The sequence below is a fragment of the Podarcis filfolensis genome (assembly GCF_964270895.1).
Source record: "Podarcis filfolensis genome assembly, chromosome: 13".
In the NCBI taxonomy this organism is placed as follows: Eukaryota; Metazoa; Chordata; class Lepidosauria; order Squamata; family Lacertidae; genus Podarcis; species Podarcis filfolensis.
In genome coordinates, this window is record NC_139615.1 from 44,505,684 (window position 1) to 44,533,621 (window position 27,938).

The 27,938-nt window shown below is 48.5% G+C and overlaps 1 protein-coding gene across 8 annotated transcripts; it reads left to right on the plus strand.

Moving 5' to 3' along the window:
* Nucleotides 1-1,636: 1,636 nt before the first annotated feature.
* EZH1 (enhancer of zeste 1 polycomb repressive complex 2 subunit) lies at nucleotides 1,637-27,221 on the plus strand. 8 transcript variants are annotated; one of them, XR_014541003.1, is made up of 20 exons: nucleotides 1,637-1,768; nucleotides 5,318-5,438; nucleotides 5,852-5,980; nucleotides 7,274-7,393; nucleotides 9,768-9,888; nucleotides 10,385-10,558; nucleotides 12,582-12,684; nucleotides 13,914-14,077; nucleotides 14,981-15,072; nucleotides 16,434-16,611; nucleotides 17,320-17,516; nucleotides 17,634-17,725; nucleotides 18,661-18,701; nucleotides 19,115-19,240; nucleotides 19,396-19,574; nucleotides 20,709-20,804; nucleotides 21,766-21,918; nucleotides 22,126-22,206; nucleotides 23,570-23,654; nucleotides 23,755-27,221. XR_014541003.1 is itself a non-coding variant. In XM_083582841.1 (20 exons), the coding sequence occupies exons 1-20, from the start codon at nucleotides 1,758-1,760 to the stop codon at nucleotides 23,813-23,815; spliced, it is 2,253 nt and encodes a 750-aa protein (XP_083438967.1). In that variant the 5' UTR covers nucleotides 1,637-1,757; the 3' UTR covers nucleotides 23,816-27,221. The 8 variants fall into 8 exon arrangements, 6 of the variants coding, with proteins under 6 accessions (XP_083438967.1, XP_083438966.1, XP_083438965.1 ...); XM_083582841.1 differs by having other exon boundaries at nucleotides 21,837-21,918; XR_014541004.1 differs by having other exon boundaries at nucleotides 1,649-1,739.
* Nucleotides 27,222-27,938: the final 717 nt, after the last annotated feature.

The window sequence follows — 27,938 nt, forward strand, 5'->3', positions numbered from 1 at the left end:
CGCTGTTGGAAAAGTGGAGGTGCAAATATTAAAACCAACTCAGCTCCAAAACCTTGCCGCACGCAGACCTGGGAGAAGAGTTGGTGGAAGAAGACTGGAAGAAATTTAAAGACTACCTTCAGAAACACTGTAAAATTAATGAATGTTAAAATGATGTTGGACTGAAAATAAGTGGCATTAGCAACAAAGTTAATAAGAATATGCAAAAATGAATTGATAAATGGATGAAAATGTAGAGTTATGTTAAGATATAGAGTTAAGATAAACGAAAGAAGGTAAGGATTTGCTGATTTGATTATTTAAATGGGGATACAAAAAGGGGAGGTGTGAGGAGGTCAAGGAAACAAGCTAATGAGTTTAAAGTTACTAAAAACGGATTTGTTTTTTAATTCTTTTTTATCTATTTGTTTTTTGTATTTTGTATTTTTATTCCTCTTTTTTCTCTTTTATGTATTTTTCTATGTTTTCTTTTTTGTATCTTTTTCTTTTTATGTGACTTTTTTCTATTTTGTAAACTTATGTTTTTGTAAAATCACAATAAATATCTTTTTAAAAACAAAAACAAAAACAAAACCTTGCCCCACGCAGAAACCACGTGAGACGCATTGACTGGCATGTGGAGGCGTTGCCCTTTTAAACCCTTAATTCTTTCAAAACCATCCTCTCTCTAAATAACGCCTTAAATTAGAGGAGGGGATGAGAATGTCTGACTTCTTCCCAACTACTGTAAACTGATGCAATATGCGCAGCTTGCGCACCTGATGTTAAATTGTGGGTGAACATATCAGACGACACAGCGATTCTTCAAACAGCTCTTGTTTATTCACAGGCCAGAACAGAACTGAACTGTTCAGCCAGCCTGCTTATATAGAGCTCCACTACAATGCAACTGTAACCACTTTCTGTAACTATCCAACCACTGAACGTCACTTTCAATCCCTTATTTGCATATGTGGACCTGAGTGAAAACTATCTATAGTATCCCCCTGCTGGCCCAGGGTGAGAACCTCAGTACATCACACCTAACATATAGAATAAGAGAACAAGAAGAACACACGTTTAGAGAAGATTGGAAAACGTTTAATGAATATATGGGGGGGCGGAATTGTGTATACATGAAAACGTGAGCAGCATTCAGATAAATTCAACAGTGTAAACAAGTTTTGATGGATGTAATAAGGGAATACTGAATGGTATAGTTTTATGTAAAATATGCAATGATTTATGATATGCAAATTGAACTGTGGAAAGGAACGAAGCGAAGCCATTGACATTTTAAGGTTGTTTAAATGAATGTTTTAAATCGTAAAACGGAATAATATTTAATATTTAATAAATAATAAATATTTAATAAATATAAAGAATAAAAATTATGCACACATTTAAAAATGTCTTACTTCGCTGCTCTGTTTTTTTATCTGGGGGGGATTTTTAGCCCCGCTAAAAACTTTGAAAATAGATAGACAAACAAACGTGTCGCCCCCCCTTCGCTCAGTTGCCAATGTCCACTTAATTCACCGCACGAGAGGAAACGACTACGGATCCCGGAATCCGCCCCCGACGCTCCACCTCTACCCTTGAGAGTCTATGGGTCTCTGCGGCAAAGGGGGCGTGGCTTTGCGGGAAGAGGGCCGCGTCGGCGAGCCGGAGAGGAGGAAGCGGTGACGCGATTCCCCGCGCATGCGCGCATCGGAAGGCGGAGGAGGAGGAGGAGGGGGGTGTTTGCTTCTGTGGTCTCTGTAGGTCACCTGAGTGCGATGTCTGTGGAGTGAGTGACGGGGGGGGGGCCTCGAGGGGGGGGGCTCTGGGGTGGGTTGAGGAATAAAAGGGGGGGGGCCGCCACGCCTATGCAGTAAGGACCTTTGAGGGAGGGGGGAAGTACTGGCAATTTGGGGTGCCATGGCGAGCCCCCTCCTCAGAAATGGCGGGGAAGGGTGTGGGGAAAACGGTTTTCCGGGGTAGGAGGGAGCGGAGGGGAGAGGGACCCCCCTGAAAATATGTGTTGGTGGCGGGGGGGGGGTGTGCATGAAGGGGTGGGGGTTGGGCTGGGGGTAAGAGGGACATCTTCCCATAAGGGGGTGCAAAAAGGGGTGAGGGGTGTCAGGGACATTTTCCCATAAGGGGGTGCAAAAAGGGGTGAGGGGTGTCAGGGACATTTTCCCATAAGGGGGTGCAAAAAGGGGTGAGGGGTGTCAGGGACATCTTCCCATAAGGGGGTGCAAAAAGGGGTGAGGGGTGTCAGGGACATTTTCCCATAAGGGGGTGCAAAAAGGGGTGAGGGGTGTCAGGGACATTTTCCCATAAGGGGGCGCAAAAAGGGTTGAGGGGTGTCAGGGACATCTTCCCATAAGGGGGTGCAAAAGGGAGTGGGGGTTGGGCTGGGGGGTGTCATGGACCATCTTCCCATAAGGGGGTGCAAAAAGGGGTGAGGGGTGTCAGGGACATTTTCCCATAAGGGGGTGCAAAAAGGGGTGAGGGGTGTCAGGGACATCTTCCCATAAGGGGGTGCAAAAAGGGGTGAGGGGTGTCAGGGACATTTTCCCATAAGGGGGTGCAAAAAGGGGTGAGGGGTGTCAGGGACATTTTCCCATAAGGGGGTGCAAAAAGGGGTGAGGGGTGTCAGGGACATTTTCCCATAAGGGGGTGCAAAAAGGGGTGAGGGTGTCAGGGACATCTTCCCATAATGGGGTGCAAAAAGGGTTGAGGGGTGTCAGGGACATTTTCCCATAAGGGGGTGCAAAAAGGGGTGAGGGATGTCAGGGACATCTTCCCATAAGGGGGTGCAAAAGGGAGTGGGGGTTGGGCTGGGGGTGTCATGGACCATCTTCCCATAAGGGGGTGCAAAAGGGAGTGGGGGTTGGGCTGGGGGGTGTCATGGACCATCTTCCCATAAGGGGGTGCAAAAAGGGGTGGGGGTGTCAGGGACATTTTCCCATAAGGGGGTGCAAAAAGGGGTGAGGGTGTCAGGGACATTTTCCCATAAGGGGGTGCAAAAAGGGTTGAGGGGTGTCAGGGACATTTTCCCATAAGGGGGTGCAAAAAGGGGTGGGGGTGTCAGGGACATTTTCCCATAAGGGGGTGCAAAAAGGGGTGGGGGGTGTCAGGGACATTTTCCCATAAGGGGGTGCAAAAGGGAGTGGGGGTTGGGCTGGGGGTGTCATGGACCATCTTCCCATAAGGGGGTGCAAAAGGGAGTGGGGGTTGGGCTGGGGGGTGTCATGGACCATCTTCCCATAAGGGGGTGCAAAAAGGAGGTAGTGGTGTCAGGGACATTTTCCCATAAGGGGGTGCAAAAAGGGGTGGGGGTGTCAGGGACATTTTCCCATAAGGGGGTGCAAAAAGGGGTGGGGGGTGTCAGGGACATTTTCCCATAAGGGGGTGCAAAAAGGGTTGAGGGGTGTCAGGGACATTTTCCCATAAGGGGGTGCAAAAAGGGGTGAGGGGTGTCAGGGACATTTTCCCATAAGGGGGTGCAAAAAGGGGTGGGGGTGTCAGGGACATTTTCCCATAAGGGGGTCAAAAAGGGGTGAGGGGTGTCAGGGACATTTTCCCATAAGGGGGTCCAAAAAGGGGTGAGGGGTGTCAGGGACATTTTCCCATAAGGGGGTCCAAAAAGGGGTGAGGGGTGTCAGGGACATTTTCCCATAAGGGGGTGCAAAAAGGGGTGAGGGGTGTCAGGGACATTTTCCCATAAGGGGGTGCAAAAAGGGGTGAGGGGTGTCAGGGACATCTTCCCATAAGGGGGTGCAAAAAGGGGTGAGGGGTGTCAGGGACATTTTCCCATAAGGGGCTGCAAAACGGAGGTGGGGTGGGGGGTTTCAGGACATCTTTCCATAAGGTGTCAGGGTTTCATTGGGGCTGGCCGTGGTGGGGAGGGACGGCCCTTTGCATCTCCCATGCCTGTGAATGCTCCCAAAGCTTTGCACTTTTCAGCCTTCTCTCCCGGGCTTCCTGGCCTTTGGCAAAGGCATGTGTGGAAAAAGAAACGGGCGTGAAAAAGCTCAGATTTTTTTGTTTTTGTGTGGTGTTTTTCCTGCCTGCTGTGTGAGGAATTTGTGGGCAATAGGCGAGGCTTCGTTGCTTCTTCCTCCACCCCTTTATTTTCAACACTTGTTCAGGTGTTGATCTAGGCAGGTTTCTGTGCTTTCTGACATAAATGGTGCTGATGGAAGCACCTGAAAATGCCCAGGTATGGGTACAACAGCCTTCCTAAATGTGGTGCCCTCTAGGTATTTTGGTGCAGCCCCAGCCAGCACGGCTGGAGAATAATAATAATAATAATAATAATAATAATAATAATAATAATAATTTTATTTATATCCCGCCCTCCCCAGCCAAAGCCGGGCTCAGGGCAGCTAACAACAATAAAATAATACAACATTCTAAAATCATTTCATTTAAATTAATTCAACTCAAATTGATGGCAACCATTAGGCTAAAGTTCTGTGAAGATTGCCAAAGGAGGGAGTAATAATAGCTGCTCTACAAGGTTTCCTCTGTTCTGTTGAATGAGGAGAGATGAAAGGGTCTTTTGCATTTGCCCTATTCTTCCTAGTGAAAGAAAAAAGAAAAAGAGATTGTGGTTGGCTCTTCACTGGAGTAGGGAACTATGTCTAGATCTATAGCAGTTTCTGCCTTCTCTCTGCTGTGGCTTCTGCATTCTTTGAGGGTCTGAAGTCCTTACCTCCCCAATTCATAGTTCAGCTGTGTAAGAAGGAAGAGTCATGCCATCTTCTTCAACTAGTTGTTAATCACAAGCACTCATTGCCTTCAAAACTCTAATTATATCCTTTTGATTGCATCCTGAAATCCCCACATACTTCAGCCATTGAAGTTCTTAAGTTATTGCAGAAGTGTTGGTAGTGATGGTGCTGTATTAATTGAACTTCTAAGGGCCCGTCCACCTTGTGATTAGAGCTTTGCAACTGCACCAAACGAAAGCTGTTACTGGGTGCAGTTCAGCATCTTGAGAATGCAAGCTTTTATTATAAAGAGAGAGGAATGGTGTGAAGAGAAGCCAAAAAGCGGGAGCAATGTATAGTGAAATAACAAGAACCAGAGGTAATGCCGAGTGGAATATCAGCTGATCGGAATTTCCCGCTTCCTTTGCCATAGGTTTCCTACTTTCCCGGGACTAATAGCTATGTAGAACAAGTAAATATATCAATTTGCATGAATGATACAGAACAGAGGGATGCAGCTTTTCTTGAGAAAGAGATTTGTTGCCGATAATATTAGCAACCATAACAACTCTGGTTCCATTTACTGTTCACATAGCTCATATGATCCTTCTTGTCTCCCCCCCCCCCGCCCCCAGGAAAATGGAGATTCCAGCCGTACCAACGTCCAAATGCATCCATTATTGGAAAAGGAAGGTCAAGTCAGAATATATGCGCCTTAGGCAGCTCAAGAGGCTGCAAGCGAACATGGGAGCCAAGGTAAAGAGCCATGAGGGGAATGACTGCCTTTTTTTAAATCTTAAAATTATTAACTGAGGAAAACCAGAACTCACTTATTAATATGTGAGAGAGCAAGGAGGTCTCCCAGTTGATAGAAAAGATATGGTGACATATTTGAGACCAAAGGCAAGCAGGTGTCATTACAGGCTGTTATGTGGGAGAGATTGCTCTCCGCTGAACCAGCATAAAAATTGTGTGGATTTCATCTTTGAAATTCTGCCAACCTGCATAAGATCGTTAATTGTTCCTTTATCAGGGATGCAGGCTTAACAGCAACTTCCTGCTCGCTAAGTTCAAGCAGTCTCCATGGAGCACCTTCTTCCCCAGTGGCAAAAGGATTTGGAAACTTCTTAAGGGCGAGGTTGGCAATCAATCATCTTCTTTTTCTCCAGGCGCTGTTTGTGTCTAACTACGCAAAGGTTCAGGAGACGATAAACATTCTGAACGAAGACTGGAAGAAGCTTAGAGTTCAACCTATTCAATCAATGAAGCTGGTTGGAGGGCATCCTTTTCTCAAACAGGTATGTTGAGGAGCCAGCTGTTGGGTTCTGTGGTTGTGCCAGTCTGCCATGTTGTGACCCTCTGTGCCTCCTCCCCTAGGATTTGTATCCACACACCAAGATATCTCTACCTTTTTGTGTTCTGCAATGCCATATTATAAAGCAGGGTTTGTAATGTTGGCCTCCAATCCTCATCAACCCTGACCATTGGCAGTGCTGACAGGAGCTGACCAACATCTGGAGGGCCACAGGTTTCACATCCCAGGTTCACAATTTATTCATAATGAATTGGTGAAGCGCTTTTGAAAAGCTTAAGTAGTGTGGCTTAGACCAGCTCATGCAAAGTATTGTCCCATGGAGAATCCCAGTCTGAACTTTCAATAAAAAATGCTAACCTTTACAAAACCAGGGAAACATGCAGAAATGGGTTTGGATAGAATGGTTTGCTTTCAATAGTATAAAGGCTTTCCTGCTTAGTTGTACTCCAGTTCCTCCTGCTGGCTAGTTGCAGTCCCTTCTGCTCAGCTGTACCCAGTGATGATGCAAAAGGAAGTTACGACAGTCTCTTCGAGACCTAGATGATGAAAAGAGGAATATTGTTTTTAGAATGCTGTTACCTCCTGCTATGTGCCCCTCATTCCTTGCCATTGTTCCATTTTGCGTACAGATTTCTGTTAGAGAATAGAGGAGGTTGAACAAAACAACAGATGTCGAGAATTTCTGTTCAGCCTGCGTTGTTCTCTTGTCCCTTCTTGCTAGAGACTGGCCTTTCTAGGACAGAGGTAGTGAGACTGTGCTTGTGAGTTGAGCAGGTTTAATATGAGTGAGGGTTCCTCCCCAGAATCATGTCTTGATGCCCTTCCAAGGAATACAAATAGGTGCACCTGGTCATATTTAAGGGGCCTTGTTTTGGTCTGCATAGACACAACCAACTCTTGTACCACTGTTATGGCTTGGCAGCAGACAAGATCAAGCCCATTTTAATACGGCAGCACAATTCCAGGTCACAGCCCACCCTAGATCCCCATCTGAATGGAATTATCTTAATTTGTTGCCTGATTGAACGCAGAGGAATCATCAGCAGGGTCTTATAGGTCAAAAGAGAAGCACCAGCAGAGCCACACACAATGACTACAGTACAGTATGTTGGTGTTTTTCAATGTTCTGGGAGATGGGCCTTGGCATTTAAGAACCAGCACCTTCAATTGGGTTGAGCAACCATTGAGAGTCAGTGGAGTTGAGGTTACCTTGGCATTGGATGACTGAATAAATTGCTACCTGTCAGCTGTGTAACATCTATTCTCACCATTCCAGTGCACAGTCGAGAGCATTTTCCCCAGTCTGACCACCCAGACCTTGTTCATGCGGACTCTGAACACTGTGGCTTTGGTGCCTATCATGTATTCCTGGTCCCCGCTTCAGCAGAATTTCATGGTAGGTGACCAGCTGCTACCATACATACAGAATCCCTTGCTGCAAATAACAGTTTTGCGTTAGAACTTCTTACTTTGAGCAAATGTTCCTGATTCAGGTTTTAGTGTCTATTTGGGGAAAGGGAACTGCTTTGCCTATTGCCCGGCTATATTGTGGGGGTGCTGCAAGGGGTGGTATATCTCTCACACTCTGCCCCACGTGGGACTGAGGAGGTCCAGCGTGATTTGCAGAATAAAAAAAAAAAGTCCCACTAATGGTCTGCCAGTAGAAGCTTGAGTTCCACTGGATTATTGTAACTTGCTCTACGTGGGGCTGCCCTTGAGACTGACCCAGAAACTCCAGCGGGTGCAGAATGCTGTGGCGAAACTCCTTACGGGGTCCTCGCTGCGGGATCACATTCACCCGGTGCTATACCAGCTGCACTGGCTCCCAGTGGAGTACAGGATCAGGTTTAAGGCGCTGGTTTTAACATTTAAAGCCCTATACGGCCTAGGACCCTCGTACCTACGGGACCGCCTCTCCTGGTATGTCCCACAGAGGACCTTACGGTCTTCAAACAAAAACATCTTGGAGGTCCTGGGCCACAGGGAGGTTAGGCTGGTCTCAACCAGAGCCAGGGGCTTTTTTGGCTGTGGCCCCGATCTGGTGGAACGCTCTGTCACAAGAGACTAGGGCCCTGCGGGACTTGACATTTTTCTGCAGGGCCTGCAAGACAGAGCTGTTCCACCAGGCCTTTGGCCAAGGCACAGTCTGACCCCCTCCTTTGGCATTCCTCACAGAACTCTAGCCCAATGGTTGCCATTAATTTGATTTGAACTGATTTTATAATGAAATGATTTTAGAATGTTGTATCATTTTAATGTTGTTAGCCGCTCTGAGCCCGGCTTCGGCTGGGGAGGGCGGGATATAAATAAAATCTATTATTATTATTATTATTTATTATTATTATTATTATTATTATTATTATTATTATTATTATTATTTATTATTATTATTATTTCAATGTGAGGCTGTTTCCCTGCCCACCTACAGAGAGGATCAGAGCGAGAAGAGATAGATAAGGCATGCTAGCAGAGGTGCCTGGCTTCAGATTCCCATGTTATAAGAAACTTTTCGATCCTTTCACAAAAACCCAGGTGCAGAGGCTGCAGGAAACAATCCCTGGGGGCAAGTATGAGTCTCTGAAGCTCTCGGGTGGCATGCCATTCCAGCTGTTGAGCCCCCTCCATTCTTTCCCCCTGTTGCCTTCTTGCATCTGGGTTGAGATGGTAAGGTTATAAAATGCCCCCCACTCGTCATCTAGCTGCACCTATCAAGGCTGTCTCTTCTCTTTGCCTGATAGCCAGAAGAGTGAGTTGTGCACCTTGCAATGGTCGAGTGTGTGCTGGTGTATGGGGAAGTACTTTGTCTAGCCGTCTCCCCACCTCAAAACTATTTACAGTGGTACCTTGGGTTAAGTACAGTGGTACCTCTGGATACGAACTGGATCCGTTCCAGAGCCCCGTTCGCATCCAGAAGCAAACGTAACTAGCGACAGCACATCTGTGCACACACGCATCGCTCTTCGCCGCTTCTGCGCATGACAGCATTTTGAGGACCTGCGCATGCGCGAGCGGCGAAACCCGGAAGTAACACGCTCCGTTACTTCCAGGTTGCCGCGGAGCGCAACTCAAACGCACTCAACATGAAGCACATTCAACCCGAGGTATGACTGTACTTAATTCGTTCCGGAGGTCCGTTCTTAACCTGAAACTGTTCTTAACCTGAAGCACCACTTTAGCTAATGGGGCCTCCCGCTGCCGCCGCGCTGCCAGAGCACGATTTCCGTTCTCATCCTGAAGCAAAGTTCTTAACCCGAGGTACTATTTCTGGGTTAGCAGAGTTGGTAACCTGAAGCCAGGAGACCAGCAAATAATTAGAGAGCAGAAATTCTGAAAATGTCCTGCTTCCGAGTGGGTAGGATCAGAACCATGTGCGCCACATCCTACAGCAGTGTTTCCCAAACTTGGGTCTCCAGCTGTTTCTGGACTACAGTTCCCATCATCCCTGACCGCTGGTCCAGATAGCGAGGGATGATGGAAGTTGTAGTCCAAAAAAACAGCTGAGGACCCAAGTTCTACAGGAAGGGATAAATCTCTAGCAGGTGTGCATGGCCTTGCCATCAGAGGGTGGCAGAGGGGAATACTGCATTCAGAATCCCCTCTCCCACTGATGAAGGAAGATCTGCTCTCTGGTGCTAAGAGAGGGGCTATGCAGCGAGACCACCAAATACCCCTCTGGGATCTCGTTAAGGTAGCCGTGCAATCTGCCATTTGCAGGCGCTCCTGGTGAGTGGACAAGGGACAACCACCTGCTGTGTCTACTCCGTTTGCAGGTGGAGGATGAAACCGTTCTGTGCAACATCCCCTACATGGGGGACGAGGTGAAAGAGGAGGATGAAACCTTCATTGAGGAGCTCATTAACAACTACGACGGCAAAGTCCACGGAGAGGAAGGTAACGAGGGCAATAGTTTTCAACAGGGATGTAAGAGGCCATGTGGTGGTGGCTGGTGGGCAGGAGGGGGGATTCCCTGAGTTCTTAGCATTTCAATTTTGGAAGAGTCTACTCTGCTTGCACGTACAGCGGTACCTCTGGTTGCGACCAGGATCCATTCCAGAGGCCCATTCGCAACATGAAAGGAGCGCAACCCGCAGCGGTGCATCTGCGCACGCGCGGGTCGCGACTCGCCACTTCTGCGCATGCGCGTGGTGCCATTTTGCACGTCTGTGCGAGCGGCGAAACCCGGAAGTAACCCTTTCCAGTACTTCTGGGTCTCCGCAGGACGTAACCTGAAAGAACGTAACATGAAACGGACGTAACCAGAGGTACCGCTGTACTGGATTTGTGTGTCATCGTTGACATTACCATCATCGTTGTGGTGACAGAGAAGCTGCATCTTTTCCACGCTTGAGTATATGCCATCCACCTTTTGCCTGATTTTCCCATCCAGAAATGCTCTCGACGTCCGTCCTGATCAGCGATGCTGTGTTCCTGGAGCTGGTGGATGCGCTCAATCAGTACTCTGAGGAGGAAGAGGAGGGCCACGATGCTGCGGAAGGCAAACAGGAAGCGGCAAAGGACGAGCTGCCTGTCACCCGGAAGAGGAAATGGCTTTCTGTGGAAGGTAAACACCCCAGAGGACAGGGTCACACTTCAAAACGACCTTGACAGATTAGAGAACTGGGCCAAAACAAACAAGATGAATTTTAACAGTATTGCACTTGTAAAGTATTGCACTTGGGCAAAAAAAAATGAGAGGCACAAATACAAGATGGGTGACACCTGGCTTGAGAGCAGTACATGTGAAAAGGATCTAGGAGTCTTGGTTGACCGCAAACTTGACATGAGCCAACAGTGTGACGCGGCAGCTAAAAAAGCCAATGCAATTCTGGGCTGCATCAATAGGAGTATAGCATCTAGATCAAGGGAAGTAATAGTGCCACTGTATTCTGCTCTGGTCAGACCTCACCTGGAGTACTGTGTCCAGTTCTGGGCACCACAGTTCAAGAAGGACACTGACAAACTGGAACGTGTCCAGAGGAGGGCAACCAAAATGGTCAAAGGCCTGGAAACGATGCCTTATGAGGAACGGCTAAGGGAGCTGGGCATGTTTAGCCTGGAGAAGAGGAGGTTAAGGGATGATATGATAGCCATGTTCAAATATATAAAAGGATGTCACATAGAGGAGGGAGAAAGGTTGTTTTCTGCTGCTCCAGAGAAGCGGACACGGAGCAATGGCTCCAAACTACAAGAAAGAAGATTCCACCTAAACATTAGGAAGAACTTCCTGACAGTAAGAGCTGTTCGACAGTGGAATTTGCTGCCAAGGAGTGTGGTGGAATCTCCTTCTTTGGAGGTCTTTAAGCAGAGGCTTGACAACCATATGTCAGGAGTGCTCTGATGGTGTTACCTGCTTGGCAGGGGGTTGGACTCGATGGCCCTTGTGGTCTCTTCCAACTCTATGATTCTATGATTCTACCCTTCCAGCATCACCCTCCCCCCTCCTATTACGGCGCACCATGATGCTGTCAGAACCATAAGGGCCTTGCTTGTTATACAGATCGGAGTCCATTTCTGCTAAAATTCACAGCTCTTGTATCACCCCAGAAATGATGTCATCTTATGGAAGCCACCCAGCGCAAGTTTCCCTAAATTTGCTAGCATTTTTTGTCACTAGCAAGGCTGCTGCTATTGATCTGAGAAGGAGCAGGTTAAGGGCTGCTGCAAACGCTCCACAATTCCTATGCGGAAGTTCCTTTTCTTGTAGGAACTAAATTTCAACTTACATGCAGATCAAGATGGCCGTGGCGTGTGTATTTTGCTTCATGGGAAGCCTTGAGTGGCTAGCTGCACGCTACATACAATAATTCCATGCAGCCTGTTTGCTTTCTAGAATAAAATTGAGGGATTTCTCTGTCTTATACTTCAGCTCTCTATATTGGACAAACAGGCCAAACCTTACGCCAAAGAATAAACGGACATAAATCGGACATCAAGAATCACAAGACAGAGAAACCAGTAGGAGAACACTTCAATCTCCCAGGACATTCTATACAAGATCTCAAAGTAGCTGTATTACTACAAAGGAATTTCAGAAATAGACTGGAAAGAGAAGCTGCTGACTTGCAACTCATTACCAAACTTAAAACCATGGAGAGACCTGGTCTGAACAAAGACATTGGATTCTTATCTCATTATACATGACAAAGCCATTTTTCACCTTCTCACCCCTTGCTTTTTCCTGTAAGACCTATTGCAGTCGTTAAGAGTCGTCAACAGGCTCATCACAGCTATCTGCCAATCACCCATTCCCACCACCCTTCTGAGTAATACCCCTCCCCACCTTCTCACTATATAGAAGGATCTGGCAACTTCTGTTTCAGTGTATCTGAAGAAGTGTGCATGCACACGAAAGCTCATACCAAGAACTAACTTAGTTGGTCTTTAAGGTGCTACTGGAAGGAAAAAAATTTTTTTGTTTATACTTGGTGTATTATCTAATGCTTGTACGAGCATCTGCTTTACTTTTATAGGGTTTTTTCTAACTCTGCTCTAGGCCACTCCTATCTTGGAAGACTATTTCCAGGAGGGGAATAAAGTGCTTTAATTCAGAAATCACCACCCTTCCCTCCTTCCCTGTGATGCAGGCAACAAGAAATGTCTGAAGAAGCACTTTCCAAATGACATGATCTTCACTGCTCTTTCGTCAATGTTCCCAGAGAATGGCTTTCCAGAGGATATGAAGGAGAGGTAGCCGCTTTTTATTCCTGACACAGCATTTTGGCAATTCTAGTCATGGGTTATAAGAGTAGGCGGAGTTATAAATTCCCAGGATCAGTAACTGGAATACAGTGCTACCTCGGGTTACATACGCTTCAGGTTACATATGCTTCAGGTTACAGACTCCGCTAACCCAGAAATAATACCTTGGGTTAAGAACGTTGCTTCAGGATGAGAACAGAAATTGTGCTCCAGCGGCGTGGCAGCAGCAGGAGGCCCCATTAGCTAAAGTGGTGCTTCAGGTTAAGAACAGTTTCAGGTTAAGAACGGACCTCCGGAACGAATTAAGTACGTAACCAGAGGTACCACTGTACATGGTTTGCACAGCTTAACTTGTGAGTTTCAGCCATTGCTTCACAGTGTAGGTAGAGATGCTCAACTTAAATCAAGGTTTTCCCCTTAATTACTACAGTGGCCGCTCGGGTTGTGAACGTGATCCATGCGGGATGCACGTTCGCAACCCGCACCTACGCATGCGCGGGTTGCGATTTGGCACTTCTGCGCATGCACAAAGCACGATTTAGCGCTTCTGCGTATGCACGGCCACCGAAACCCGGAAGTAACCCATTCCGGTACTTCCGGATTTTGGCGGTCCGCAACCCAAAAAATGCAACCTGAAGCGGCTGTAACTCCCTCCTGGTGTGTGTGCTGCCTTATTTTGGCCTCCCGCCACTGCAGTGTGAGACTCCGCTTCCTTGTTCAACGAACCTTTGAGCAATATGCTCTGTAGGCCTATGCCCTGCCATGCACTTGGCTTCCTGTGTGCTAAAGTCTGGACCAGGTGGGCAGATCTTTGGGCACTGGGCAGCGGATGAATGTGGTTCATAAAAGGAGCTGAATTAGACGGCTTCTTGGCTCTGCTCTGACTCTGTGATCCCAGAATCTGCAGCGTAATGAAGATTGTGCAGATATCTTGAGCTCCCTTGAATGTGTTCGGTTGTATTCCTGGGCGTAGTGCTTTGTGCTTGAGTAACACCCAAAGCGGCATCTGCCTCTTAGCAAGGAAACCCTGAAGTGGCAACGCACTCCCTTTAAAAAAAGAAGAAGAATTATTTTAGAAAGTGGCAGGTGTTTTCAAGTCCGCAATCGATGCAAACTGTCCGTCCACCCAGCTGGCTCTGAGCTAAGCGTCCTATCATTTGGAGCACCTTATTGAGTGCCTTCGAGTGACTTTTCTATCCGCCTCACCCCCTCCACAGATACAGAGAACTGACAAAAGAATCTGACCCGAATGTGCTCCCTCCCCAATGCACGCCAAACATCGATGGACCGTGTGCCAAATCTGTTCAGCGTGAGCAGACCCTGCACTCTTTCCACACTCTCTTCTGCAGGCGCTGCTTCAAGTACGACTGTTTCCTCCATCGTAAGTTTCCGACACAATCCCCGCCTCTCTCACCCTGGCCTTTTCTGTTCCAGCTTTCCAATTCAGGGAGAAGCAGTGGCTATTCCAAAGCGGTTGCGTCCAAGTATTTGAGGTGGCCTAGATGCTCCCTATGACATGGGAAACGTTCCCTACAGATCTTAGCCAATCTTGTCTTGCCAGGTCCCTAGCAGGATCCAACTGCTCCTCTGTAAATGTATCCATACCCACCATTTGGAATGTGCCTCTGCAAAAAGTTGCCTGCTTATCCATTCACCCACCTGTCTACCCCAGAGTGGTTTAACAAAATCTGTAAAACGCATGTCATGATTACAAACCATAATTCATTTGCAGGCAAACATTTCAGTTAAAATTCCTATTGGTTAGCTCAGGGTTTCCCAAACCTGGGTCTCCATCTGTTTTTTGTTTTTTTGGACTACAGTTCCCATCGTCCCTGACCACTGGTCCTGCTAGCTAGGGATGATGGGAGTTGTAGTCCAAAAAAACAGCTGGAGACGCAAGTTTGGGAAACCTTGGGTTAGCTCTTGCAATGCTAACAGTAAGCTCAATAATTTGGATTATTCATCCGTAATGAAACATTGCAAGGTTAATTAACAGCACGTGAAAGACACGAGAAATTTCTCAAGTTCTTGGGGAGGATAGATTTTCGTTCTTAAATGCCCCCTAATCCACCCCAATCTTGCATTCTTAACTCTGGTGTGCTGGATATGGGAGGGGTTATTGCCAAGTTCTCCCAAACTTGTAATGGTAACTTTTATTATTTAGTGCTGGATTTGGGGTGTTCTCACAGGAAGGGGGAGGCTGGACTTCTGATGAGGACTAGAGTGACAGGTGATCTTGTCAGCTTCTCATTGTAACCCAGACAAAATGGCTTCTGTCTTCTAGCTTTTCACGCTACTCCCAACGTTTACAAGCGGAAGAACAGAGAAACCAAAATTGAAATGGAGCCTTGCGGGCCAGAGTGCTTCCTGTGGTTGGTATGTTGGGTAGAGGTTACGTTAGGGTGCGAGAGAGATGTACACTTAGGAAGAAGATATTCTGTTCAGAACACTTAGAAGTGAAGAATCTAGGGTGGTATATGTTGGAGCAAAGGGATGCGGGTGGTGCTGTGGGTTAAACCACAGAGCCTAGGACTTGCCGATCAGAAGGTTGGCGGTTCGAATCCCCGCGGCGGGGTGAGCTCCCGTTGCTTGGTCCCTGCTCCTGCCAAGCTAGCAGTTCGAAAGCACGTCAAAGTGCAAGTAGATAAATAGGTACCACTCCGGCGGGAAGGTAAATGGCGTTTCCGTGCGCTACTCTGGTTCGCCAGAAGCAGCTTAGTCATGCTGGCCACATGACCCGGAAGCTGTACACCGGCTCCCTCGGCCAATAAAGCGAGATGAGTGCCGCAACCCCAGAGTCGGTCACGACTGGACCTAATGGTCAGGGGTCCCTTTACCTTTACCTTTATGTTGGAGCAAAAAAAAAGAGAGTGTAATTCTTTAGTACCTTTTAAGGCTAGCACATTTATTGAGCCATGCCTTTTCATGGTCCGCAATCCACTTATTAGAGTTAGCGCTATCCGTTCTCTCTGTCTCATGCACACACACATTGACAGAGAGAGAGACAAATGATAGTCTGTGAGAATTTTTGTGTAAACCTTGAATGTATACAAGATAAGTGTAGCCATTCACAGCAGCAACAAGTGACGATAACACAGTCATCCTTGGTTTGTTGTGCTGGTTAACACCTGTAAGTGGGAAATGAAACCGTTGCCTCCATTCTGACCGGAATGAATAGGATCGAATTTCCTGATCGGTTCCAAGTAAGTAACTGCATGCCAGAGTCTCCCTTATTCTTTTGTTGAAGAATGGCAACTCATAAGGCCAGCGCCAGAATGTCTTGGGAGAGTGTTAAGTTCTCCAGGTGGTTTCCAAATGTTTGTTTTATTTACTTTTATTTAAAAGCTTTGTTCTTTAGCTACAAAAGGCTCACAATGTGGCTAACAAAAATCACTAGTAAGCAAGCCCTTTTTATGTCAGATTGGCATCCTTTTATTATTTTAACTTTGAGAATGACCTGTTTGTTCTGTGCGTAGAATATAGAAGCATTACCGGCAAATAATTGCTAATGGAAGAATGTTTCAAATTCCCCACCCCCAGCACTCTGATACTGACCTGAAACCCACCGTTCTTCTTCAACAACAGAAACTTCAAAGGCAGGTGCTAGCCGGGTCCTGCTAGCAAGGGATGATGGGAGTTGTAGTCCAACAACAGCTGGGGGCCCAAATTTGAGATACGCAGCACTAGGGAATCCCCATGTCTCTGTATGGGCTCTTCTAATGAAGATTTGCTTATAGGAGGGAGCCAAGGAGTTTGCTGTGCTGCACAACCCGCGCTCCAAGTGCTCTGGACGACGTCGCCGCAGGCATCTGACACTCAGTAACACTTCCAGCGCTTCCGCCTCCACGAGCAACGAAGCGAAAGAAGGCGATAGCGACAGAGACACGGGCAATGACTGGGCCTCCAGTTCCTCTGGTACTTGAAAGATCCTCTCATTGCCCTGTGGGAAGGGTGTGTGTATGTGTGTGCAGGAGCTGCAGGAATCGTGGCCCCAGCAGTTCCTGCTGAGCAAGGTCTTGCTGTGCTTCTTGGGGTTGCTAGTGAAACTAGATTGAAGGAGATGCGCAGCCTGCTGTTTTCAAGGCAGAGTTCCTCCAGAATTTGCCGTATTTTTCGCTCCATAACATGCACCTGACCATAAAATGCACCTAGTTTTTAAAGGGGGAATGCAAGTGAAAAAATATTCTTTAAAGGGAGCGCAGAGCAGAGCCTGTATGCATCCCAGGCTCTGCTCAGCGCTCCCTTTCACGAGTCGCGTGGAGCGTGTGTGCGGCTCTTCGGGGCTTTTCCCCGAGGAGGGAGAAGGAGCTGATGGGCTGCTCCCGCCTCCCACCTGCATTTGCTCCAAAAAACGCGCACACATTTCCCCTTACTTTTTAGGAGAGGAAAAGTGCATCTTATAGAGCAAAAAATAAGGTACTTCCAAACAGCTTAATCCCAGAACCTATTTTTTGCATCCAGGTTCAAGCCTGGAGTGGGGTTAGGGATAAAAGCATCTGATAAAAGCCTACTTTTTTTTTTGAGGATTGTCCCACAGCAAAAGGGACCAGCAGCTCCTTTGCCGCTTGCTTTTTTAGGCGGGTTCTCTTCCAACCTTTTGTGTTTGTTCTCATGTTGCTCTAGAGGCAAACTCACGTTGCCAGACCCCAACTAAGCCGAAGCTGAGCCCTGCCTCTTCACAGCCCTTCGTGGCTGACATGCCGCTGGAGCCTGTCGAGTGGACCGGAGCCGAGGAGTCCCTCTTCCGCGTCTTCCACGGGACTTACTTCAACAACTTCTGCTCAATCTCTCGGCTCCTGGGAACCAAGACCTGCAAGCAGGTATGGTGGACCTCTGGGTGGCTGGGAAAACCAGGCCAGCAGCCGCACCAGGCATCGCATGTGCAAAGTTCCTGACACTGAAAGTCCCTTGAACGAGCTGCATTTCTCTCCCGGCAGGTCTTTCAGTTTGCTGTAAAGGAGTCCTTGATCATGAAGCTGCCCATGAATGAGCTTTTGAATCCCTCCCAGAAGAAGAAGAGGAAGCACAGGTGTGTGGCCAGGACAGCCTGTCCAGTAGGAAGCTCACGAGGAAGTCCCGCGTAAAAATAGTTCCATTGGGCTACAGAATATAGTTGCCCCTTGATGAAGCCTGGGGGGGGGCAGGGATTGCGCAGGACAAATGAATTCCTAGCTGTTGTTTCTGCTTTTCCACACATATTGAGGAAAGGGGTCAAAGATCTAAGATGTGGCTGCTTCATGTCCATTCCCCTCTCTGAATGTTGTTTGGCTGGAAAGCCCCCTGCCGCCCATATTGCTGTTCCCCCAGCTCCCAGTTCCCCTGGGAAGGATGTGTCAGGGAAGATCAGGATAGAAGCTACTGAGCCTTGGGGATTCAGCATGGTGTGTCGTCAGGATTAAAACTGGGTGTGGCGATCACACAGGGTCCCTGGACGTTTCACCGTCTATTGATCCCTGTGCCACCACTTTATTTCCCGCTGCCACCACCCAGGCCCTACCTGGTACAATACTGAGTCCAGTTAAATTGGAACATAAACTTTTGTTTATTTATTGCAGTTTAACAAGCGTGTGGTTTCATAAACAGTATCGGTCAATTACATTCACGGGCTGCCTATCCAGACCTATAACTTCCGCTACCTGCTCTCACTCACTAAACCACCTCTCCGATATTTACTTGTCTGCCTAGCCCCTAACTGTTCCTGACTCAGCCTATTTTGTTACACTAACTCAACCTACCCACAGACTCTATCCCAATTCACTCCCACTCCAACCAACCACCCAACTTCCAACAAAACTCCCCTGTTGCCCCTCCCAGAGCTGGTTTTATAGTCCCTCTGACTCCACCCCCCTGGGTTCTGATAGGGTAACTTGTTTAACTATTTCACCTCCAGCACTCATATGGTAACATCACACTGGGGCATTCTTTTCTCTCTCCTCTCTCCCCCTGCCCCTGTCTCCAACAAAGGCTCTGGGCTGCTCACTGTCGGAAGATCCAACTTAAAAAAGGTACTGTGCATTCTCCCCCAACAATGTCCCCGTGTGATTTTCTGCCCAACTGGAAATTTGCGGGGGGGGGGGGGTCCAGAATGTCAGCAGGCACCCGGTTTTGCCATGCCTGTAGTCTTTCCTGTTTGAGTCTCGAACAGAATCCCCTGGTCGCTTCCCCTAAGGCAGTGCCATTCAAGTCAGAGCAGGTATTCCCTCATTGCCCTTAGTGTTCTTTAAAGAAAAACCCTTAACAGGGAAGCTATGCTTGCCAAGGTCTCAAAAGGGTAGCCTCTTGTCGTTCAAGCCCTATTCTAGCACCAGGTGAAGCTGAGCATGGCCCCAACACTGTCTGTTGGGGGTCTCCTGTCTGTCTGACCCTCAAACTTCTACGGGGCTCAGCTCACAGCTTTCCCCCCTTTCTCTTTGTGCAGACAGCTCCTCCACTCAGGTGTACAACTACCAGCCCTGCGACCACCCGGACCACCCTTGCGACAGCTCCTGCCCGTGCATCATGACCCAGAATTTCTGCGAGAAGTTTTGCCAGTGCAATCCCGACTGTAAGGGGCGAGGCACTAGGCCGGGCTGGAAAATCCTGGCGCCTGGCGTTCCAGGAAGAGTGGGCAGGCACTCGACCTCACGTGGGTTTGTTTTCCGTCTTTCTCGTGGCGCGCGAGTCCCTTTGAAATGTGTCTCTGTTGTTTTCTCCCGCAAGGCCAGAACCGTTTCCCAGGCTGCCGGTGCAAAACGCAGTGCAACACCAAGCAGTGCCCGTGCTACCTGGCGGTCCGAGAGTGTGACCCGGACCTCTGCCTGACCTGCGGCGCCTCGGAGCACTGGGAATCCAAGGTGGTCTCCTGCAAGAACTGCAGCATCCAGCGGGGTCTTAAGAAGGTATATCTCTGTTCAGAGAGTGGGGAGGAGAGAGAAGGTTAGTCGAGATTGCATGCTGTGGGTTGGTGCTAATGAAAAGGTGTGGATATTTGAATTTGCTGTGGAAGGGGTGGGGGGCGGAACGGGGAAAGCCTGCATAGGAATTCTGTGCAACTGATGTATTTTGCATAACTCCTTTTGCTTCTGCTAGCCATCGGGAGGAGCAAGAAGTAATGACCAATGCTCAACCCCAAGTATTTCTCATTATTTCTCGCTCCTCCCCATCGCTAGCGGAAGCAAACTGAGCTACGCAAAATAGATCAGTTGCACAGACTGATGTGTTTTGCGTAACTCGTTTGCTTCCGCTAGCCATGGGGAGGAGCAAGTGGAAGCAAACAGACCACTGTAAACACTTTGGCAGGTCTTAAATAGCTCTCGTAATGTTACATAGACTTCGGATACGATGGAGGAATGGAAAAACGGGAGGATTTATAATAATGCAGCTGGAAAAGTTAACCAAAGAACCCACAGAAGGGAGGAGGGAAGCCTTGAGATTCAGGGGAATCCTGTGTAATTCTTATTATTTGCGATTTTGAGCGTGAATGAATTTGTAAAAACCACTTAAAAACGAAGAAGAGAAATGCTCAACCCCAATGCCATTCTTTATTGGGAATGCTGAGTAAGTTTCCCAGCTTTGACAAGCGTCGCTGGGCTTATTTCCACAGCCGTAAGGGCTAAGCAGCTTGCTTTTCCAAAGGGGCTCCTCTGAGCATTGCTGCTCTGGGCTCAGAGCACCAACGGATTGGGAGCTTTGTGTTAGAGCAGGCTTCCCCAACCCCGGCCCTCCAGATGTTTTGAGACTACAGTTCCCATCGTCCCTGCTAGCTAGGGATGATGGGAATCGTAGTCCGAAACATCTGGAGGGCCGAGGTTGAGGAAGCCTGAGTTAGAGCATCAACAGATTGGGGGGCTTTGAAGGACAGGCATCTTCCAGAACGGATGTGGGTAGTGGATAACGGATGTGTTGAAGGGGGCCTGGAGTACCTATTTGGTCCCTCCCAGCCCTCTGAGTCCCTGGGTCAGTGTGGTCTGCCGCCACTTTCCCAGGGACCCGGCAGGGCAGGCTGAGGCACCTTCCATCTCTCCTCCTCTTAGCACCTGCTGCTCGCCCCATCGGATGTTGCCGGGTGGGGAACCTTCATCAAGGAGGCGGTGCAGAAGAATGAATTTATCTCTGAGTACTGCGGGGAGGTGAGTTGGGAGGCAGGATGTGGCACGGGAGCTCCAAATTCCTCTCTGGCGCGGCCTTCCTCTGCTCTGTTGGTGTCAAAGCGGGTGGGTGGAGGGGGTGGGGCAGCAAATCAAAGATTTCTTGGCATCCCACCTCCATGATCTCATAAGGCGGGAAAGGGACTTTGTGGAGGAAGCGCAGCTTTCTTTGGTCAGGTCTGGCATTGGATGGGAAACCTGTGCAATTGTCAAATCCTTCCCCAAAGTGCGTTTTGTGGCTAGCTCTGGTTTTGCCGTCCCCCCATAGCCCAAAGGCTAAGATGAGGCAGCTGGAAATTGCCTTCCATTGGATTTTGGGGGCGCTTCCTGGGTCAGCAGTCCTTCTAAGTAATGGCACCTGGGGCTTGAAGATCCAGGCAGACAGCCTCTGCGTTTGTGATCATTTGTGGCCAGCTGACGTGGGCTGTGGTTGGGGGAAACTTTCTAGGCAGTCATGATGCTATTCTCTTGGGGGAGGGGGGCGCATTGTAGCGCATAGCCAGTGGTCTTTGCTGTTCTACGGGAAAGTGAGGCTGAGCTAGGGTTAGGTGCTCTCTTCTCCTCCATGACTATACAGTGGTACCTTGGAAGTCGAACGGAATCCTTTTGACTTCCAAAACGTTTGGGAACCAAGTCGCGGCTTCCGATTGGCCGCAGGAAGCTCCTGCAGCCAATCGGAAGCTGCGTCAGACGCTCGACTTCCGAGAAACATTTGCAAACCGGAACACTCACTTCTGGGTTTGCAGTGTTTGGGAGCCAAAACATTTGACTCGCAAGGCGTTCGGGATCCAAGGTACGACTGTATTAGCTCCCCCGCTGTGCTGTTTCTTGCAGGGAATGTGTGCTGGTCTTTTTCCGCTTTGGGGGGGCTCTTGTCTGCCCGATCTAGGGGTTCTTTGAGGGAGGTTGATCCCTGTAACAACCCTATCTGCTTGCTTGACAGGATCTGACTTGGTCTCCTTTTGCCCACTCACTGGCTTTTATCTATTGTCCTTCCTTCCTTGCTTGCTTCAGCTCATCTCTCAAGATGAGGCTGACCGACGTGGGAAGGTCTATGACAAGTACATGTCCAGCTTCCTCTTCAACCTCAATAACGGTAACTGACCACGTCGGATCAGTGACACAATCCTGGGTAACGGAAGGGGATGGGGGGAAGCAGTTCGCATGGTAGTGGCAATGCGGGAACCCCTCCCCCAAAAAAATCCAGCCCCTCTGCTTAGTTTGGAGAGAGGCAGTTCAGCTTTTTCAACAGGGCCCAGTAGCATCTGTGGTCTCTTTAGCTCTGCTTTTCTTCCCCGGACAGATTTCGTTGTTGACGCCACCCGGAAAGGAAACAAAATCCGGTTTGCAAACCACTCTGTCAACCCCAACTGTTATGCCAAAGGTAAGATGGGGGGGCTCAGCGACTGTTCTGTGGGAGCAGAACAGCCCCTTGGTGTCTTTCTCATCCCCCCACCCCCATAAATAAATAAAGCAGACATGGTAGGGAATGCATTTTTAAATAATCAGGTCAGATAAAGAGGACCACAGCAAAGCGGTTCTGTAGTCAAAACCCCCGGAAATGTGGCTGCAGGTTTTTGAAAGTAGAAATCTTCAGTAGAATCGGTTTTCCTGGAAGGGGAGGCTTTGAGCACGGATAATAATAATAATAATAATAATAATAATAATAATAAATTTTTATTTATACCCCGCCCTTCCCTGTTCAAAAACCGGGCTCAGGGTGGCTAATGACAAATTTAAAACACTTAATTATAAAAGCAACATAAAATACAGTATAAAAACATGAATAACAATAAAATTCAAAAATCAGTTTAGGGGTAATAAGCATTAGGTAACCCCCAGGGCTAGCTGGCTGAATTGGTCCTACTTGGGCCAGCGAGGAGGCCAGGGGAGAATTAGCTGTGGGGTCTCAGAGCAGGTGATCTTCATAAAAGGGGAGGAGGAGGGAAGGGAAGGGAAATAAAAGATCAGGCTGAATTCAAATTAAAGTCCAGGTGGAATAGCTCTCTCTTACAGGCCCAACGGAAGGAGGTTAAATCCTGAAGGGCCCTAGTCTCATTGGACAGAGCATTCCATCAGGTCAGAGCCATCACTGAAAAGGCCCTGGTGGAGGATAGTCTGACTTCCTTAGGGCCCGGGACCTCTAAACTATGGTTGTTCATGGACCTTAAGGTCCTCTGCGGGGTATACCAGGAGAGGCGGTCCCGTAGATACGAGGGCCCTATCAGGGGTTCTGGGGGAAAAGGGAGTAACATCCTGCAGCTGTGGGGGAGAAACAAGAAGTTTAGATGGGGTGAAGGCTCAGTGTCTCAAAGCCCTAATCCAGAAACTGCTGGAAGCCAGACTCACTGAGTGCCTCTTGCAAAATCCAGAATGGCAAAAAGAGAATGATAGCTGTTGGCCGTCTAATGAATATAAGAAATAGATCCTAGCGTTCAGTAAAAGCTTTTGGGTTTCTAGTCTTCGTAAATAAAATGGGGGGGGGGGTTGGATTAACCAGTTACTGTTGTCTATGCCAGTTTGATGCTTATGTGCAAAAGTAGATTCTGGCTGTGAAGATACCATCTGGAACCTTCTTCCCGAGTTTTGCTGTGTCTTAGCAAGTACCTTGAACTCGGGACCACGTACGTGGATGGTTGGTGGGCGGCCGGGACCCTGAGGAGTTGGTGGGGGAGGGAGGGAGGAGCGATTGTCCTACATTGATGTGGCCGAGCAACTGATGCACTCTCTCTCTTGCTCTGACTCAGTGGTGATGGTGAACGGGGACCACCGCATTGGGATCTTTGCCAAGAGAGCCATCCAGGCCGGTGAAGAGCTGTTTTTCGATTACAGGTGAGAGTGCATGCGACAGGGAAGGCGCACAAGCTTTTTAGCTCTGGGTGGTGCTGAGAAGTTGTGGAGGAACCTCCACGTTGCTTTCTCTTCTCTGCAGGTACAGCCAGGCAGACGCGCTCAAATACGTTGGCATAGAAAGAGAAGGCGAAATAATCTAGCCGTGCTCTCAGCAAGCATCGCCGCACCCTATCCATGCTGCTTCCCTTGTTGCTGTGTGTGTCGTGAGCGCTTCATTCCATCCAAGTCCCTCTTCAGAGAAGGAAAGGAGGAGCAGGAGAGGCCCACAAACGTCCTACAGAAGTGAGATTCTGACTTCCAAGGCCTGAGCTGGGGAGCACTTCTCAGTTACTGTCGGAGGAAAATTCAGAGGTGCTGAAAAGGCGTTTGAGCCCTGCCCCGTGCAGAATGAGCCTGGGCTTTGTGGGCTCTGTTGGTCTTTTGCGGGGAAGCCTGGTTTGAGCTGCAGGAAGTATTATTTTCCTCTGGCTGCCCCCTCCCTTCTCTGCAGGCAAGAGCAACACAAGCGAGAACCCCACCTGCAGGGAAGGATGGGCCGTGAAGTGCTAAGCACAGGAGGTCATGGGAGCAAGGAATTCGTATAGGCTAAGGAGCTGTAGTTAAAAGCAAGGAGCATGGGCACATAGAGATGTGGGCAGAAAGGTGAGGAGGAGTGTTTGGGGCAGGTAAAGTGGGTTGATAAGATGGGGCAGAGGGCTGTAGGAAGCGTCAGGGCATGGGAGACAAGGCGCAGATGCCATCGGCTCTGGTTTGGTGATTTGACCCCTTCTGTTGGTTGCATTAGGGCGTAATGGGGCTTCTCCTCCCTGGCCATAATCGGGTCTCTCCCATCCCGTCAGTATGTGGTAGATATTGGGAGATGGGGAGTACAAAGCGTTTTCGGAGTCCGGAGGAAGCCCCGGTTGTTTTCAGTCCTCTTGGTCTGAACCAAGAGTCCCTGCTGGTAGCGACAAAGCGACTGCGCAGAATGGTGCTGCCCAAGACCCGCTGTTTTTGAGAAATGACTCTGTGGCTACAATCCTGCAGGAATAATTCCCCCAGAGTCTCGTGAGCAATTCTCCCGTCGCCTCTGAAGCAAGGAAGTTGCTTATTCATCATCTGTCCTCTCCCAAGCCCTCCGGCAGAATCTCAGGCCCTGCAGCACTGGCAACACTCCTCCTCACTTGCTGAGTTCACGTTTTTGGTCAGATTCTACCCCTTTAAGCTATTTTAAATAAATAAGTGAATGAATGAATAAATCAGCACCTTTGAAGCTGCAGGAGGTTTCATGCAAGGGATGTTTGGGGGTACGTGTCCCGGCTAAAATGAAACCTTACGAAATGCTGTTTCAGGGATGGTGTTTTGTGACAACAACTCCCATCTGCCCCTGCCAGCGTGGCCAGGGATGATGGGATGTGTAGTCTGTTCCTGACCAAATTCCTCTCCCTCAGAAATCAGGATTTCCCCCTGCCTATCGATGTATTCAAAACAAACAAGTTAGCATGCACTTTAGAATAATTTGCTCCACCAAGGGTAGGCCGCGGAGAGCTGGACACTCCGTGAGCTGTAGAGGGTGGAAAGCTGAGTCGATGGGTGAATTACTGTAAGGGCTGGATCCTCATCAGCTCCGGCGGTAATAATAGCCAGCTTTTCCTACTGTTGAGGTTATTTGCAGGCACCAGCAGAAGACGAGACGTTCTTCTCAAAGTTTGGCATAGCAGCTGCTGCGTGTGACAGTCTTGTCCATTTAGAGGTGGCGAAAGAAGTTTTACACTATGGGGCTGGGTTTCGTATTAGTAGTATGCAGAGCTTTTGAATTCTATTATCTCCTGCATCATCAGGGAGCGGTTTCTTACTACCGGCAGAGAGCAACATTTAGGCCTAGTCTGAAGGATTTTCAGCCATTTCAGATCAAGATAGCTGCCTAATTGTAGAAGCTCCCGCATTTATCCCAAGTAGAACACTCTTTGAAAGGGTTTATTGGCCAAATCCCTTCCCCTGCCTGTCCCTTGGCCTACATTTGACATGTAGAGTAATACCATGGATAGTGTCTAAACATGCGTAGAGTGCGTTTTCTCCTGTATAGCTATAACCTTCCCTCTTGTCATCTGGGATCAGGGCTTTCCAGGCAGTGGGGCTGCGATTGCTGGACAGCCTAGACTTCCCAAATCTTTCTCGGAAATTAAACACAGAAAGAACTAAGCAGCAGTTCATCTTTTCCCAGCACCTGAATACGCGTGGTGGTGGGGAAACAAGGACATCTATCACACAGTCGCTCAAACCATTTTACTCTGCTTCCCAACACGGATATTGATTCTGTTGTGAGAAAAGGAGGCCCAGCAGCTGCCAGATTGCAGTCCCCCTCCTCTCCCTGGCTGTCGCTCATACAGGGCCCTCCACAGCAGCCCTTACCTGTAAAAATGCAAAGAAACAGACTAGCCCAATTGTGATGGGAGCTTTCTAGGGCAGCAGCCTGCTTCCGAGATTACGTGTGTGCGTGCTTGGTGCCGAAGTTAATAAAATAACTCCCACTCTTCGATGCATTAAATCAGAAGGTTTCCCAAGCTTGGGTCTCCAGCTGTTTTTGGACTACAACTCCCATCATCCCTAGCCAGCAGGACCAGTGGTCAGGAATGATGGGAATTGTAGTCCGAAAACAGCTGGAGGGCCAGGTTTGGGAAACACTGCGTTAAATGCTGCCTAAAGCCATGAAGGAGGCTAATGTTCGGATTGCTATCTGCATAGCAGCAAATTATTTTTGGTAGCAGGGAAGTTGGAATTGGAGTGTGAGATTAGCTATGGGGTTGTAGCTAAATAAAATAGATGCAAATGCACTTTCCCCCCTCAGCTACCTCTGCACCCAACTTTAGATTAAGGAGAATATGGTTCCTGGGGCAGACTGCAGTGGGAAGGTCCTCAACTCTCTGATTTGACCAATGGCTTGAAGTGCCAAACTGAGCTGCTGCCTTTCAGAAAGGAGCTATCCAGTGCTGAACCTGCCACTGGTTTTAAGGTGATGCAAGTTTTAATACTTTGCTAGGGGCTGGCTGGGCCTATAGTAATAGGCGCTTCATCTGCTCATCTCCGTTGCAAAAGTACCTTAACCCATAAAAAGGCATTGTTTGTGCAGCTGTTTGGGTGTTTGGACCTCACATCCATAGTGCATTCTGTTCCCTCTTATAATGCAAGCCTGTATCGCTTGACACTTTTGAGGCACGGCGCAGAGGTTGGCCTGGGCAGAGGCCTCCAGTCCCTTCCCAGAACATTTATAGAGTGGTAACGAGAGCAGGTTTAGCATGCAGCATTGTGAACTTGTATGCTTACTTCCACCCCCCACAACACAACACAACACAACACGCACCAAAAGGAAGTTTAATGGAACTGCTCTTGTATTGGAGAAATGGTGGGGGGGGGGCAGAGCAATTTCTCTCAAAGCCACTCTTGTCTTGGCCTCTTCAACTCCTCTGGCTGCTTGTGTCTCTGTGCTTTGCTGCTGGCAACTTATGTGCACTTTATATATTATGGCTTGTAAGAGTTTTGTCTTAATAAAGTTGTAGTGACTGCTGAGTTAAGTCTGTGTCTTTTCCTGCTTGCCTGGGGACAGTAAGCTGGAGTGACCGTTCATCTGACCCCGGGGGGTCGGGGCCTTTGTTCAGCCTGCGGGAAAAAGTTGATAGAGCAGTCATTGGGATACTTACCTCTCTGTGCAGCATGGTGTCCTTTCCACCCATCCAAGCAAGGAGGCAGTATTAGCACAGGCCAAGGGCAGGCAAAAACACTTGAGGAGGGCGAAGAGCAGGGGTGTTTGGGGCCCAAATAGAGAGATCTGGTCTAACCCCCTCCCCCTGGCACTTCCCACACCCTCAGGAGACCGAGGGACAGGACAGTACATGCATGTTTCGAGATGACAGCACTATAATTGAGTAATGCATAAACAGCTTAAGATACACATGCATAGAATTGAAGAGTTGGAAGGGACCCCGAGAATCACCCCCATGACATTTGCGTAGGGCAGCGCTCCCCAAACTTGGGTCTCAGCAGCTTTTTAGACTACGCCTCCCATCACCCCGATCATCTTGCTAGCTAGGGATGATGGGAGTTGTAGTTCAAAAACAGCTGGAGACCCAAGTATGGGAAACACTGGTATATAGAGTCTCACAGCAGAGGGGGAAAGACAAAAAAAAAAGTGGGGGTGATGATGTGCCTTCTACTTTGTTTTGTATCGCGCGTGTGGTTTGTGTCTCTGAAAATGCTTGCCTCACGAAGTCGGAGGTACCCAAAGGA

Excerpts from the sequence above, each read along its gene's own strand:
- EZH1 (XM_083582838.1), top strand. The coding sequence starts at position 1,681 with ATGCGCGCATCGGAAGGCGGAGGAGGAGGAGGAGGGGGGTGTTTGCTT. Across the intron at positions 5,439-5,851 it reads AAGCGAACATGGGAGCCAAG|GCGCTGTTTGTGTCTAACTA; the intron begins GTAAAGAGCCAT and ends CTTTTTCTCCAG. Across the intron at positions 10,559-12,581 it reads GAAATGGCTTTCTGTGGAAG|GCAACAAGAAATGTCTGAAG; the intron begins GTAAACACCCCA and ends CCTGTGATGCAG.